Source organism: Martes martes, assembly GCF_963455335.1.
Source record: "Martes martes genome assembly, chromosome: 4".
Lineage (NCBI taxonomy): Eukaryota > Metazoa > Chordata > Mammalia > Carnivora > Mustelidae > Martes > Martes martes.
Window position 1 is genome coordinate 76982286 of NC_137891.1, and position 16674 is coordinate 76998959.

The 16674-nt window shown below is 35.2% G+C and overlaps 1 protein-coding gene across 1 annotated transcript in view; it reads left to right on the forward strand.

Moving 5' to 3' along the window:
* Window positions 1-10718, forward strand: part of LOC308341237 (acyl-protein thioesterase 1) — a 91300-nt gene extending 80582 nt beyond the window's left edge. The window contains exons 15-17 of the mRNA XM_080801041.1: window positions 303-449; window positions 7302-7373; window positions 9131-10718. Coding sequence (XP_080657167.1) covers window positions 303-449; window positions 7302-7373; window positions 9131-9139 — 228 coding nt within the window. The 3' untranslated portion in view covers window positions 9140-10718. The remainder of the gene's footprint in view (window positions 1-302; window positions 450-7301; window positions 7374-9130) is intronic.
* Window positions 10719-16674: the final 5956 nt, after the last annotated feature.

A 16674-nucleotide genomic window follows, 5' to 3' on the forward strand; every position in this document is an offset into this window, starting at 1 on the left:
GAGGGCAGTGGTACGGACAACAATCTGGATATTAGAGGTGCTCATTGCTGTAGTATTATTACATTGTTTATAAACCTTTAAGCAGTAATTAAATCTAATTTTCACATAGAAACTTAAAAGTATTCGATGAAATTTTAAAAGAAAGCAAACTCTGAGTTCTTGGAGGAAAAATAATTTTTCACCTTTAAAACTCTAAAAGTTGGTTTTTGTTCCATTTTTATTAAGCTAATAGAACATAAAAAACATTCAGGATATGTATAGGAGATGCCTATAACTGAGTGGTATTGCCACCTCCCTCACAGGAAATGGCTAGTGATGAACTCAAAGAGATGCGGAAAAACTTGACCAAAGAAGCCATCAGAGAGCATCAGATGGCCAAGACGGGTGGAACCCAGACTGACTTATTCACATGTGGCAAATGTAAAAAGAAGAATTGTACTTACACACAGGTTTGTGATTATTTATAGATTCTTATTTTCATTCGAGAATGCTTAAGGGTATTGTGCTAAGTAAGTCAGAGGAAGACAAATACCATATATATATATACACACACACATATATAAGTATATACTTACATATATATAAGCACATATATATATATATGTTCTTATTTAAAGAGTCTAAAAAGAAAAAAAATTGAAATACTCAGATACAGAGAACAAACTGATGGTTGTTGTGGTTGTTGGAGAAGAAGGGTAGGGGGTTGCATGAACTAAATAAAGGAGATTAAGAGGTACAAATGTCCCAGTTATAAAATTTATAAGTCACAGGATGTAATATACAGTATGGAAAATATAGTCTGTAATGTAGTAACTTTGTTTAGTGACAGAGGGTAACTAAACCTATAAAGATAATCATTTTATAATGTATAAAAATATCAAATCACTATGTTGTACACCTGAAACTAATATTATATGTCAGTTATAATCCATTTAAAACTAAATACATAAATAGAATGCTTGCAACTCCTGTTTCAAAACAAGTAGTAGAGATAATTACCAGTACTTTGATAATGCTTGCTTGCTTGCTCTCTTCTTTCTTTCTCCCTCCTTCTTTCTTTTTGTCTGTCTTTCATTTTATTTATTTATTTGACAGAGAGAGACAGCCAGAGAGGGAACACAAGCAGGGGAGCAGCAGGCAGAGGGAGAAGCAGGCTCTCTGCTGAGCAGGGAGCCTGATGTGGGACTTGATCCCAGAACTCTGGGATCATGACCTGAGCCAAAGGCAGACACTTAACAACTGAGCCACCCAAACGCCCCTGATAATGCTTTCTTAATACTAACACATTCCAGTTAATTGAAAATAAGTTGATATATATATATACTTTCATGGAAATTGTTACTGTGAAAGCTGTATCAGTTAGGTAAAATTTATAAAAATCATTGTAGGATTTACTGAAATGGCCATATTCTTTCTCTAATAGTTGAGCAGTTGATTATTGGTTAGTATATAAACAGGTTATAATTCTTTTTATTAGGCAGGATCATATAATTTAAGAAAAGTTCTTTACTCTTCCTCACTTGGAGCATGGGTACTTTTGCTTAGCTGCTTTCCAGATACTGATTGCCTTTCTGCAACGTATTGATGACTTCACATATGATGCAACTAACCTTCCTTTTTGTTCTTGGACAAAAAGCTGAAAACAGCCACATAATGGTTGTTTTTGTTGTATATGCGTGTGTAAAAATGGTTTATCACTGTCATTAATTTCATTTGTCAAGTAGCTATTTTTGTACTGTGTCTGTAATTTACTAAACTCAAAATTTTCTCCTTAAAGAACAACTTACAGTTAATATTGTAGGGTAATGGATTTAGGGAATTGAATTTTCTCATTGACAGAAAATTAAGCAGTTAAGGAAGTAGTATTACTAAACTCTCTGTAAGTTGTAGAAAGGAACCTTTACTTTTTTTTTTTTTAATTTTTAGAAGGTGTTACTCTCAAGGTTAAAAATTCAAAAGGTACAAAAAATTGTGAGTGGAAAGTTCCCCTCCCACTTTTGCCTGCAGCAACTTGGCCCCACCTCCCTGGAGATAAACTAGGTTACTAGTTTGTTTTGTGGCTTCCTATGTGTTTTATGCATACACATGCAAATATGTATATATTTTTTGTTTTCCCTTTTTTAATATTTATTTTTTATAATTTTTAGTAATCTCTGCACCCAGTGTGGGGTTCACATTCCCAACCCTGAGATCAAGAATTGCATGCTCTTCTGACGAACCCAGCCAATCACCCCTTTTTCCCCATTTCCTAAACACATGTGGTAGCACATTATATAAACTGCGTGTTTAGTTTTTAAAGGTACATAACACCCATTTTCAGATATGCTCTATTTAACCAATCCAAAGTCCTTTCTATCTTTTTGGAGTCTTTCATTTAATCATAGTTATTTCAGTATTTTATTTTGTGGAACTATTACTACTGATAGTCACTAAAATATATTAAAATATGAAAGTGGCTTCAGAAATTTCTGAGTTTGGGGATACCTGGGTGGCTCAGTTGGTTAAGCAACTGCATTCAGCTCTGGTCATGATTCCAGGGCCCTGGCATTGAGAGCTCCACATCAGGCTCCTTGCTTGGCTGGGGGGGCGGGGCCTGCTTTTCCCTGTTGCTCTGCCACTCCCACTGCTTGTGCTCTCCTGCTCTCATTCTATCAAATAAATAAAAATCTTAAAAAAAAAAAATTTCTGAGTTTGGATTGCTTAATTTTCTTTTCTTTCTTTTTTTTTTTTTTTTAAGATTTTATTTATTTATTTGACAGACAGAGATCACAGGTAGGCCGAGAGGCAGGCAGAGAGGAAGGCAAGCAGGCTCCCTGCTGAGCAGAGAGCCTGAGCGGGGCTCGATCCCAGGACCCTGGGATCAAGACCTGAGCCAAAGGCAGAGGCTTTAACCCACTGAGCCACCCAGGCACCCCAGGATTGCTTAGTTTTCTTTTGATTAGGCAGAAACATCTCAGCAGTAAAAATTCTGTCCTGAAAATGCTACATAGCAGGAAGTATTAAGTATAAATAGAAAGGTATTTAAATCCAAAGCTTCTTTAAAACGTTGGAAGTCAGGGTGCCTGGGTGGCTTAGTCGGTTGAGCGTCCAACTCTTGATTTTGGTTCTTGTCATGATCTCAGGGTCTTGGGATCAAGCCCATGTGCGGCTTGTGCTCAATGTGGAGTCTGCTTGAGGTTCTCTCTCCGTCTCCATCTACCACCCTCCCCTTGCACATGCTCTCTAAATAAATAGATAAAATCTTAAAAAAAAATCCATATGAAGAAATATATTTACATAATCAGCTATAATAAAAAATGTTTCTTTTAATAGAAAGAATCTAGTACTAAAGATGAGGTATGATTTTCTTAGAATCAATTCCTTTAATAGATAGAAAACTTCCACCGTTGGCAAAATAACTGATATAATAGACATAAGTTTGACTCTTGGTTAACATGTACCTACCAGGAGATCAACATTTTTCCAAGAGAGCAAAAAGTTCTTCCTATCTGTGTACTTTTAGGGCCCTAGTTAGCAAGTATCTAGTTATAAATACATGAGAATATTTCAGAAGGATTTTTTAAACGATTTTTATCTGAAGGCCTTAGCCAGAATGGTATTCTTTTGAGAGTGCCTTTTCTTTATCTTCCTTGTGAGTTACAAATCATGTTGATAGTTGACAAGTATGGTGTGCTTCTCATCTTCAAGGTGGAAATATACTGGATTTCATCATCCCATACTAAATTTAAATAGACCTTATTCAGAATGCAATATTGTTGGTGTTCAGGTTCTTGCCTTCACCCATCTTCCTCATCTCCCCCATAACTTAAACCTTAAGAATAACTTACAACTTTAATGTATATAATTCATTATCAGCTTCATTCAGGAATGTACAGTTGAAAGAAAACCTCCTGTTTTGGGGACCTTGTTTTCAGTAGTTCTCAGTGGAGAACTTCAGAAGTCTATTATGGTTGATAAAGTTTAAAAAAATCATATTAGCTTATTTATTATTATTTTTTCCCGAGTTCTCTTTTGTTTTAAAAATTTTAGTTGTGGCAAGATATACATAACCTAAAATTTACCACCTTAACCATTTTTAAATATATAGTTGAGTAGTAATACAAGTAATACATTGTAGTAATACAGGTAATGTATTTGTGGCAAATACATTTGCCACAAATTAATGTAGCAATCTCCAGGACTCTTCTTCTCTTGTAAGACTGAAACATGATACCCATTAAACAGTAACTGTACATTTCCCTAGCTCCTGGCAACCACCAGTGTCTGAATTTGCCAACTCTAGGTAGTCAGAGGGATAAATGGAACCACATAACAGTATTTGTCCTTTTTTGTCCCTGGCTTAATTCTGATACCTGATCTATTCTAAGATAGTAATTAGAAGCACAAAAGAATGTGTACAGATCAGCATCACTAATCATCAGGGAAATGCAAATGAAAACTATGTAATGTTCACAAATAGTCCATATTATAGCATATATCAGAATTTCCTTTTTAAGGCTGAATTATCACTGTATGTATATACCACATTTTGTTTATCCATTCATCTGTTGATGGACACTTCTACATTTTGGGCTTTTACGAACACTGCTGCTTTGAACTTTTGTATACCATACCTCTTTGAGACCCTGCTTTCCATTCTTACGGGTATTTTCTCAAGAGTGGGATTTCTGGTTCATTTAAGCTTTTTTTTTTTAAATTAAGAGAGGGATGGTGGGGAGATACAGAGGGAAAGTGGGGGAGAGAATCTTAAGCAGGCTCCACACCCAGATCCCACAACCCAAGCCGACATCGAGTCAGACGCTTAACCAACTGAGCCACTGAGGCATCCCTATTTTAGCTATTTTAAGGCAGTGTAAAGTACCTATTTATAGAAAAATTGGAAAATGAAGAAAAATATGAACAAAAAATTCAAATCACCTGTTAATCTGCATTTAGAAGGAATAGTGGTCAGTATTTTGGTGCCTGCAGTATTTTGTGAAGTTTTTCTAATCTAGTTGTAGCTAAATCCTATAAACCATTTTTTAAAAAGATTTTATTTATTACAGAGAGCATGAGCAGTGGGAGAGGCAGAGTGAGAGGAAGAAACAGATTCTCTGCTGACCAGGGAGCCTGGCATTGGGCTTGATCCCAGGATCCCGGGATCGTGACCTAAGCTGAAGGCAGATGCTTAACGAACTGAGCCACCTAGGCACCCCTTTAAACCATTTGACCCTTGAACATCATGGGCTTGAAGTGCATAAGTCCACTTAACATACAAATTTTTTTCAACATATTTATGTCCATTACTGTAAATATATTTTCCTTATGATTTTCTTAATCATGTTTTCTTTTCTGTAGCTTGATTTAAGAATTCAGTATGTATGCGGTATGACATACAAAATATGTATTAACCGACAGTTTGTGTTGTTGGTAAGGCTTGTAGTTAACAGTAGACTATTAGCATTTGTGTTTTGGGAGAGTTAGTTATGTATGTTCAACTGCATGAGGAGTTGGTGCCCTTCACCTCCACATTGTTCAAGGCAGAACTGTACTTCTTTTCACTTAACTACTATAATAATGTAAGCATTTTCCTTTAATTATTAAAAAAAAAACCCCAAACCCTTTGTAAACATCTTAATAGCTGTATAATATTCCATCAGATGGGTATGCTCTTATTTCATTATTTCCCTTTTGAATATTTAAGTTGTTTCCAGTGTTACTACTGTAAAATTACACCTCAAACATCCCTGTACACACATCGCCAACCCCCAGATTTATGAGGAATAATTGACATCTAATTGAATGTTTTTAAAGTGTACAGTGGGATGATTTGATATACATATACATTGTGGAATGATTACCAAGATTAAGATAGTTAACATATCCATTACCTTACATACCTAACTCTTTTTTTGTGTGTGTGATGAGCTTCCTTAAGATCTACTCTTAACTATCGTCACTATGCTGTATATTAGATCCTCAGAAATTATTCTCCTTTACTTGAAAGTTTATATCCTTTGACCTTCATCTCTCCATTTTCCCCTTCTCCCAGCCCCTGCAACTACTATCTGTTCTCTGTTCCTATGAAATCTGCATTCATTCATTCATTTGTTCATTCATTCATTTTTACGATGCCACGTATAAGTGATACCATACAGTATTTGTCATTCTTTGGCATATTTTATTTAGCATGCCTTCCAGGTCCATCCATGTTGTCTCAAATGGTAGGATTTCCTTCTTTTTTATGGCTGAATAACTTTTCTTTATCCATTCTTCAGCTGAAGGACATTTAGATTGTTTTCGTATCTTGGCTATTGTGAGTAATGCAGTGAGCGTGAGTGTGTAGATAACTCTCTGAGGTATTGATTTCATTTTCTTCAGATGTATTTGTGGAATGGGATTGCTGGGTCATAAGGTAGTTGGTTTTTCTTTTACTTTTTATGCTCGCTCCGCCTTTTTTTTTTTTTTTAAGTCTACACTCCAATGTGGGGTGACGACCCCAAGATCAAGAGTATCATGCTCTACCAACTGAGCCGGCCAGGCTTCCTGTGTGGTAGTATAATTTTTAATTTTTTGAGGATCTTCTGGTCTGTTTTTTACAATGGATATGCCAGTTTATATTCCTGTCAACAGTGTATAGGAGTTCCCTTTTCTCCACATCCTTAGCAGTTTTTGTTATTTCTTGCCTTTTTCATAGTAGCCATTCTAACAGGTGTGAGATGATAATTCCTTGTGGTTTTCATTTGCTTTCCCTAATGATTAGTGATATTGATCTGTACTTTGTGATCAGATACTTATCTGTCTTTGTGTTTCCAATTACCATCTTATAGTAGATTAGATGTCAGGTTCCTAGGTCAGAGAGAATGGATATTTGAGGCTCTTACTTTGTTGCTGCCTAACTTTTAGAAAGGTTGTGACAGTTTATATTTTTCAGAAGGAAGTATTCATAATTTTTACATCTCTGCTAATTTATAAGAGAAGATTGATGTATCTTTTAATTAACATTTCTGTGCTTCTTAGTGATGATGAAATTTTTTAATATTTATTAGCCATTTATAAAAAGTATGTGTGACTTTAGAAGGTTTTCCCACTTATCTGGGATAAATTAAACATGAAAAACAATGACTTAGAAAAATAAAGTTTTGAGATATGTGTCCTTTTGACATTACTTAGCTTATTGGAACTTGTTTCAGGCTCTTATACATTTTATTTATTGTGGTACTGTTGTGGTTACTGTATCTCTTAATGTAGAATGTTCTTATTTAGGCCAGACTTTTTATAGTACTTTAAAAAATAATATTTTCCACTTGATTTTACTGTAGGTACAAACTCGTAGTGCTGATGAACCGATGACAACATTTGTTGTCTGCAATGAATGTGGAAATCGATGGAAGGTATTTAACACTTTCTTATATTCATATTTTATCCATTTATAATAGATTTCTTTCACGTCTTTCCATAAGACTACCTAGGTATCTAAATATATACATCTGCTCATGCTGTCTAGTACTATTGAAGTCCATGACAAACCATTTGTAAAGGAATATACTATATTGTACTCTATTAGAAATTAAGAATGTTAATTTAATTTTCCTATCTTGATATGGTTTTGGTGTAGGAGTAACAGGATTGAATCTTAACGGCACTTACTATATCATAGTCCTGTATATACTATACTCATTTAATTGCTTTGACTCTTGTACTTCCGGAAAATCTGTCTTCAGAGATTTTGGGTATTACTTGTCTTCATAGATTTTGATTCTGGAAAGATTACTTTGTTGAAATCCAAAAGGATGGTTTTAGCGTTTATTTTAGGAATTAACAGATGAGCACTGTCATGGTTTGGTAGGCTTTTCATGGAGACTTCATATCACCTATGTACTTTTGAATGAGCCCCACACAGGCAAGTGATCCCTTTTTGAGTGATTTTTGTGAACCACAGAAATATAATTTAAACTTGGGAGAAGAATCACTTCTGAGACCATTTTTATTGTTAATGGAGATGCGAGTGCTAGGGGTATGTATTTGGGGAGACTCACGTGGTAGGGATATAGTCTTTGGAGCCAAACAGGTTTTGAACTCTGCTTCTTATCATTAGTGAACTGTAATTTTCTCACATATTAAATGTAAATAATATCTACATCATAGGCTGTAGTGAAGAGTACAGATACTATGTTTAAAAAGTGCCTGATAAATGTTGGTATTCCAAAAATGGTTGCATTTATTGGTTTAGTGAAGCTTGTGTAATTCTTTTTTTTTTTTTAAGCTATACTTAGCTTTAGCCCTTTAATGCTCTTGAATTATTTAGCCTTTTTGAATTATTCACGTAAGTTAAAACATTTTCTGAAAGTCAGAAATGAATTAAAAGCTAGGCAATGGGGGAATATCCTCCACAAATATGGTATAGGTTTGGCCCTAGATATTATTTTAGAGGTTGAGACCAGTATTCATTTTATTATATACAAAGATGTAGTGCTGAGCTGGGAAGGTTACTGGTATTCAGAGTGTCTTCTGGTATTGAGAGTGTCATCATGATTTGAAATAGTGTCTCCCATCCTGAGTAGTTTTTTACATTGGTTAAAGAGAGGGACATTCATCTTATTTTAATTATTTTTAGTTCTGTTGAGCAAGTCTGGCTTTTCCAGATAGCTCTTAGATTTATTTTGCATAATGGATGATAGTGATGATGATGATGATGATTTCTATTATTATGGGGCATATTGCAGTTGGTTTTGAATACAGGCAGTTTGCAGCATAGTTTTGACATAGTACTTCTTGGATTTAAGAAAGGTCAATTTAATGTAGCAAGCTGATGCCCAAGGATGGCTTACTTTAGAAGTTCAAGATTGGAATTCAGTTTGTTTTTTTTTAATTTGTTTTTTTAACCTAAAAACATTAAGAAGAGGGGTACTTGATAAAAAAAATTGATAGTATTTCTTCAGTTATATATTCCTACTGATTGTAAATTGGAAAAGTCAAACACGTAGGATAGGTGTCTGTTCATGTCTGGGAAGTACAACATCTTTTTAAAAAATGCCTCTTTTTTTATCAGTATAAGGTATATATTATGTTAAATGGGGGGTGGGGTACACCCCATTGTCTGTATTTAATGATCTCATGAAATATTTTTCTTTTTTTTTTTTTTTGACAGTTCTGTTGAGTTGGAAGAAATGGCAAAATGTCTGGACCATTAAAAAATGGATTTTGTAATTAGCTTTAAAACTAGGCCAAGCATCTAGTTTACCTGCAAATCAGATTTTTAAAGTAACATACATCCCTTGGGTTAGTCTTGGTTTTTGACATAGCATTCCTTCCTTAAATGCCTTCTGTAGTTTCAGATTAGTAGGGAGACCACATAATTGTATGGTATCTGTTTCAAAACATTTTTTTTCATTTTTATAGTAAGTTGATATTAAACTCTTATCAGTTAAACTTCTGGCAATTTATTTTTACTTTTTTTTCTTTTGAAAGGAAAATGAACCTTAACTTTGTAAAAGTCCAAACACACACAGTAGGAATACTGTTCTTCTCAGTTAATACATAAAAATGGAAATTACATTTTTCCCCCATATTGGCACATACCTGCAAATAGTAAAGTAGGAGAAAAGGTAATATAAGTTTATCAGATGTGGTGTGTATTCAGATAATACTTGACCAGCTTATCTAAATTGTACATAATATTTGAACTAGCCTATGAGATTATCTTAATTATTTTCACAAGTCTGGGATAATTAGATATTATTTTGCATTTGTAACTAACTGTGATAATCATTTCTTGTACATGTTTATGACTTTTTCTTACTAGATTTTACTTTTGGAAACATGACTTGACTTTGTTGAAATTAGTTTGGTTTTGTTGTTTATTTACCTGTTTGACTTTGTAGTTGTATTTTAGTTTTGCAGAACACTGTTGTAGTTTAGTAGGTTTTTCATAAATCCCAGCATAGGCAAAGAATTAAAGCTTCTGACCATTTTTCTCCTCATAGGAAGACAGACTTGGAAGGAAATATTAGCATTTTAGTACAGTATAGTTACTATAAACAGATATGACTTGATTTTTGATTTGGAAATCTTTACTGACCAAGGATTAAGTTTAAGGACTATATAAATCATTAAAGCTGTGGTCTTTCCATATGGAGGTTGATAGAAAATATTTTTGTCCTGAGTTGAATTTGGTCTTTTTCTGTTACACCATGAATGAGGTTGTTCAACAAACCAAATATATGGGCTATAATGCAGTTGGTTTTACAGTATAGATCTTATACTTAACATTTATTTTTTACATGTGTACCATTTGTTTTGTTAGGAATAAGAAAAAATGATTTCCTTAGGGAATGTTCCTTAGGGTACACTTGCTCTAGCACATCTTAAAGGCCATTTTTACAAAGGCCACATTTTATCATGCTAAATCTGTATTCTATCATCCTCCTATAGGAAGACTTCAGTACATGCTTTGCACTCCCCTTTGCTCCCTTTTCCCATTTTTTAAATGCAAATCAATTTGATGTAATACAGAAAGCAACATTAAATGTTCATGTTAGGACCCCATATATGAGCATTGGCCCACTGATACCATCCTGTCTCTACTTTGTTATTTCACAGATTAACTTTATCACTTAAAAAATAAAGTGCATTTTTGGAAGAATGAGTTTTGGAAGAATAAAACTAAAATAGTCACACTTTTAAATTAAGTGATCCATTTTTAAATTTGTAATTCAATAAAGTTTCTTGTTATTAAACATGTATCACATTTTGTCATTTTATTTAGATATTGACAGCTGCTCTACCTTATGTTTCAAAGGTTTTTTCCCCCCCAACTACTAAGGTGGTTATTTATTTATTTATTTTAGAGAGAGAGTATGGGCATCTGGGTGTGAGCAGGGAGGGGTGTGAGGGGGTAGAGAGAGAGAAAATCCCAAGCAGCCTCCATGCCGAGTGCAGAGCCCAAAGTAGGACTCCATCCCGTGACTGAGATCATGACCTGAGCTGAAATCAAGAGTCAGATGCTTAACTGAGCCACCCAAGTGTCGCCAACTACTAAGGTATTTTTAGAGGATAGTTTTAATTAGGTGATGCCTTCCTAGTTTTAAGTAGAGACTAATACTGAGCAGCAGTGCAGAGAACATGTTTTTCCCTTCTCTTTTCCTGGACTCCTGGTGAAGGAGAGGAGTGTTTCTCAGTAGAGCATCAAGCATATCCGGTGGAGGAGTGGTTCTCAGTAGAGCATCAAGCATATCCGGTGTGTGCACATACATAATATGAGACCACATAGTCTTAGTAGAGGAAAATACTAGCCAGTTGTAAAGTACTTGGAAGTAAAAGTACCTGTGTTAAATGAATATACAGAAGAATTAAATGAGACATAGGCAGTGAGAATTAATGAAGGACCGTCCTGGGAAAGCAGAAAATAACCATTTTGGTTTTCTAGCTCAGAGGTGATGAGCATTGGTTTACAAGTTTTGGTAAGCCATGGCAAAAGTGACAAAATGCTTTTATAAAGATTTATTTATTACAGAGAGAGAGAGAGAGAATGAGTTGGAGAAGGAGCAGAGGGAGAGAATCCTTAAATAGATTCCCCACTGAGTTCAGAGCCCTACTCGGGGCTTGATCCCGTGACCCGTGAGATCGTGACCTGAGCTGAAACCAAGAGTCAGACAGTTAACTGACTGAGCCACCCAGGCACCCCTGAAATATTTATATATACCCAAACATTGAAATTTGTATATAACAAATGGAGAATAATTTTATTAAAAAGATACTGAAAGAAATAACATATACTTTGAATTTTTATAGGTACACAGTGATTGTTCTTAGAGGTCAAAGTGTAATTCAGGGATTGGAATTGAATTTACTTCTCAAAATAAAAACTACAATTAGAATGTTGTGGTTTCAAGAGTTTTAATCTGCAATTGCTCTTCTTCCTCCAGCTCTGCTCATTCTCTCTCTCTCTCTCTCTCTCTCTCTCACACACACACACACACACACACATTCCTGCTATAGAAAATTGGCCATTTAAGAAGAGTTGAATATCCCACTGGGAAATGTGATGTGAATAGTCACTGACATAAAAACCACACATTTTTGTCAGTTTCCAAAATAAGAAAAGTACCAGGATTGAAGATGATGCTTTACAGTAAATAGAACAGTTACTGATTGACAAGTTCCTAGGTAGTAATGGAAGAATTATGTTGCAGAAAGGTTAACTGAAGTCAGTCAAAAGTAATAAAAGATGTGTATTGGAAATCATGTGGCTTTACTAGATAACCAATAGCTGTTAACTTATTAAAGATGGAGTCAGTATGTTTTTGTGGGAAACTTGTTAACTGCTGTATCTTAAACACCTAGAAGTATACTTGTCACATAGTAGATGCTCAGGAAGTAGTTTTTCCTGGTTATCTTTGTGTTTGTGCATTACATTTATTCTTGACCATACAGGAGCTGAGATATGAGGACTATCCCACGTGTTGAGGACCTGCAGACATAGGATAAATAGCTACTGGTTGTCAATGTTTTAGACTCCCAGCCTTAAAGGAAGAAATGTAATGAAGCTAGAGTCTTGGGAGGTCTCTTTTGGTACCTGAATTCTGCAAAGTGATGTAACACTTTTTATTATATTAATTGAAAAAAGTTTTTTTCTTTTTTCAAGTGGACCTGGGTACTCCTGTACTTGTTTACCCAGCTAATGGATAGAAAATGAAAGCACAGGACGATCTCAAATGACTTGTTCTGATTCCTCTCCCTGGGTGCTATAAGAAGACAGTTAATTATTATTATTTTTTCCTCTTAATGCATGACATTATAGCAACAACATTTCACATATGACCTGCCATGTGACCAGCTCAAAACACTGTTTTTTTAAACCCTTAAATATGGTTTACAGTATATATCCAAATTATTTTTGTAATAATGCCATTTGAAAGTATAGCTGATGTAAAGTAAAAAAGCACAAACCATAAAAGCAGTGGAATGGAATGGCTTAGCTCTGCCTTTCGTCTTTTTGGCAGTAGTTCCCAGACATCTTGTCTGATTCATTTAGGGGATGCCTTCTCACTTCTGTTTGACCTTGGGGGTCTGTCATTCACCATCCTACTCCACCTCATGCCCCTTCTCTGGGGTTGCTCTCTGAAAGGTGATAAATGCTATCCCTACTGGAATACCTAAACTAGCAGGAGCTGCATCTGGGGCTTGCTGTACCATTTTGCCTACAATATACAGAGTCCCTTTGTGTGTGATGAAGGCGAAGGCAGTTGAGATGGAGAGAAGGTCTGGATAACACTGAGTGTCTGGGTCTGAGCTTGCTGTAGCTAGAACCACCCTGGACTTCCTGCTTATGCAAGCCAGTCAATTTCCTTTGTGTTTAAGCTATTTCAGATAGATTTCTGTAACAAGCAACTGAAAAATTTTTTAAAAATCCTAAATTGTTTTGGATAAATATTTGAATTGGGTAAATATGAAATGATTCTAAATAAAAGTACTGCTATCAGAATACGAAAAGCTTTGAGAGTTCTACTGAGATATCCAGGTAATTGCAGAAGAAGCATAAGTGATCTGGAAGGGCAATTAAAGTCACAAGTTATTTATCAGCCTGATTTACCTCAGGATTTTTTCACTAATCTGTCCATTATTCCCACTAATCTGTCCATTATTTCCTCTTAATGATTGCAGTCCTAATCCTGTTTTAAAATTCATCAGAACAAGTCCATAAGACCAAATGCTTAATCTTCTTCCTGTTAAAAACTTTATTTATTATTTATTTATTTATTATTTCTTTGTTGGGGGGTGGGAGAGTCAGAGAGAGATAGGGAGAGAATTATCTTAAGCAGGCTCCATGCCCATTATAGAACCTGATGTAGAGCTTCATATCATAGCACTGAGATCATGACCTGAGCCAAAATCAAGAGTCAGACACCTTAACTGACTGAGCTGCCCAGGTACCCCACTTCCCATTTAAAAAAATTTTGAAATATAATGGACATATAATATGGTATTAATTTTAGGTGTACAATAATGATTCAGTATGTGCATATTTTGCAAAATGATGTCACAATAAGTAGTTAACATCACTTACCACACAAAATTACAATACTTTATTCTGATGAGAACTTTTAAGATCTACTTTCTTAGCAGCTTCCAAAATATACGATATAACATTGGTAACTGTAGTCACCATACCGTTAATTTTAAAAATTTTTATGCTTAAGTAGATAATTACTCCTTTACTCAGACTTCTCATTCTTAGGCTAATCAAGTTTTAACTTCTACTTTTCTTATAGTTAATATTTTGATTATTTGCTTTTCCACTGTATTCCACTGGGACAGTTAATTCAGGTTGATAGTTTTATAATGCCAAGGCCACAACTTCATCTCCTATGAGATTCAGTTGGCATTATTCAGGAAGAATCCTGTTTGGTGACTGTTGTACTTTAGATGACTCAAAATAGAAGTTTTTGCTTATGCACATACCAGGAAAGAAAGCTTAGATGGTTTAGCTCCAAATTCAGTAACTAGTGGAGGAAAAAAAAGTGCCTTATCTAAAACAGTAGTAGTATTTTTAATATGAAGGCTGATTTTTATTTTTCAAGTTTATTTTTTTTTATGAAGACAAATTTTTAATAAATGCTTGTCATGTTATGCTTTAAAAAGAAAAACTGGCTACCTGAGCCTTCACGAGTCATGAGGGCAGAAGAGATTGGTCAAGGCTACTTTTAACTACTACCTATAAAACTGGTTGTATTACCTTTGTCTTTTAGGTCAAAATCATGAACTAAAAATGGTCTCCCTGGCTCTTCAATTTTCTCTGTGTCTGTATTTGTGCGTATGTGCTCATACTGGGCTTTCTAGTTCTCTTCCTAGGGAATCAGCATTGCATAGTGGTTAAGAGCACAGGCTTTTGATCTGCACAGATTCAAATCTGACTACCATTTATTAGCTGTAAGACTTAGAGCAAGGAATGTCACTTCTGTAAAGGGTAACACCAACCTCCCTTAGAATTGTGAGTAAGAAGGGCCAAACAATAATTTGTAAAGGCCTTGAAGTAGTACCCATTTTAGTCAGTGAGGGAATTTTTTTAGAATGGCCATTTAAAAAAAATTAAGGGGGTGCCTGGGTGGCTCAGTCATTAAGTGTCTGTCTTTGGCTCGGGTCATGATCCCAGGATCCTGGCGCCCCAATGGGTAAAATCTTTAAAAAAAAAAAAAAAAGTCTGTGGCCAATGTGGGGCTCAAACTCATGAACCTAAGATCAAGAGTTGAATGCTCCACGGACTGAGGCAGCCAGATGCCCCTTGAATGGCCATTATTAACATAAATAGGCACACATACATATCCTAGAATTTGCTTTTTTCCTTAAACAGTTGACCTAACATTGCTTCTGAGTGGATATAGATATATGGGATTCATTTTCACTGTAGAGCAGTCTATGCACATATATAATAACATTTCCTTTAAAGACTCTTCCCCAGGGACGCCTGGGTGGCTCAGTGGGTTAAAGCCTCTGCCTTCAGCCCAGGTCACAATCCCAGGATCCTGGGATGGAGCCCGCCTCGCCTCGGGCTCTCTGCTCAGCAGGGAGCCTGCTTCCCCCTCTCTCTGCCTGCCTCTCTGCTGCTTGTGATCTCTGTCAAATAAATAAATAAAATCTTAAAAAGAAAATACTCTTCCCCATTGTTTTGATGTTTTGTAGGATAGATTCTTAACAATTTAGCTGGCTAGCTAATGGATATGCACATTTATATGATAGATATTGCCAGATTGCTTTCCAAAAAGTCAAACTAGTTTATCTACCTGTCAACAGGATATAAAGGCCCATTTCCTGACACCTTTGCTAATAATACTGGGTATTGAACCTCATGGTTTGGGCAAATCTAGGGAGGAAATAGTAACCAGTATCCTCTCATTTTAATTCGAGTTCATAGGATTATCTTTTTGTATTTATTATGCTCATCTTTTCTTGTTTATAGCCAGTTGATTTATTATGTTAATTCTGTTTTTATTGTGTCTTTCCTTTTTACTCTATAGAGTTGTCTTGTTAGTTTGTAGGTACTCCTAATGCATTCTGCGTAGTAATCTTTAGTGTTTTATAGCCTGATATTTGTGGGTTTTTTTTTTAAAGATTTTATTTATTTATTTGACGGAGATCACAAGTAGGCAGAGAAGCAGGCAGAGAGAGGAGAAAGCAGGCTTCCTGTTGAGCAGAGAACCTGATGTGGGGCTCAATCCCAGGACCCTGGGATCATGACCTGAGCTGAAGGCAGAGGCTTTAACCCACTGAGCCACCCAGGGGCCCCATGATATTTGTGTTTTAATTCTTTTTATGTTGTCTTTGTGGCACAGAATTTAATTTGTTTTTTCATACAATCCAATCTATTAGTATTTTATGGTTTCTGGGTTTTATGTTTTGCAGAGGAGGACCTTTTCCATCTGAGTTACAAAAGTATGGCCTATGTTTTCTTCCAATATTCTAATAATGTTCTCTTTTTAAAAAGATTTTAGATCTTTAAACAGTTTGGAACTTATATTTGTTTATGTATCCATTTTTTCCCAAATGGAGCGTCATCTATCCCAACAAAATAATCCCTTCAAAGTTTACTTAAGAATTCTTAAAAACCTTAGAATTACATTGAATTTGTATGATCCTTTTGGGACTGCTCCAGGATTCTTTCATATACATATACATGTATACATATACATATACATG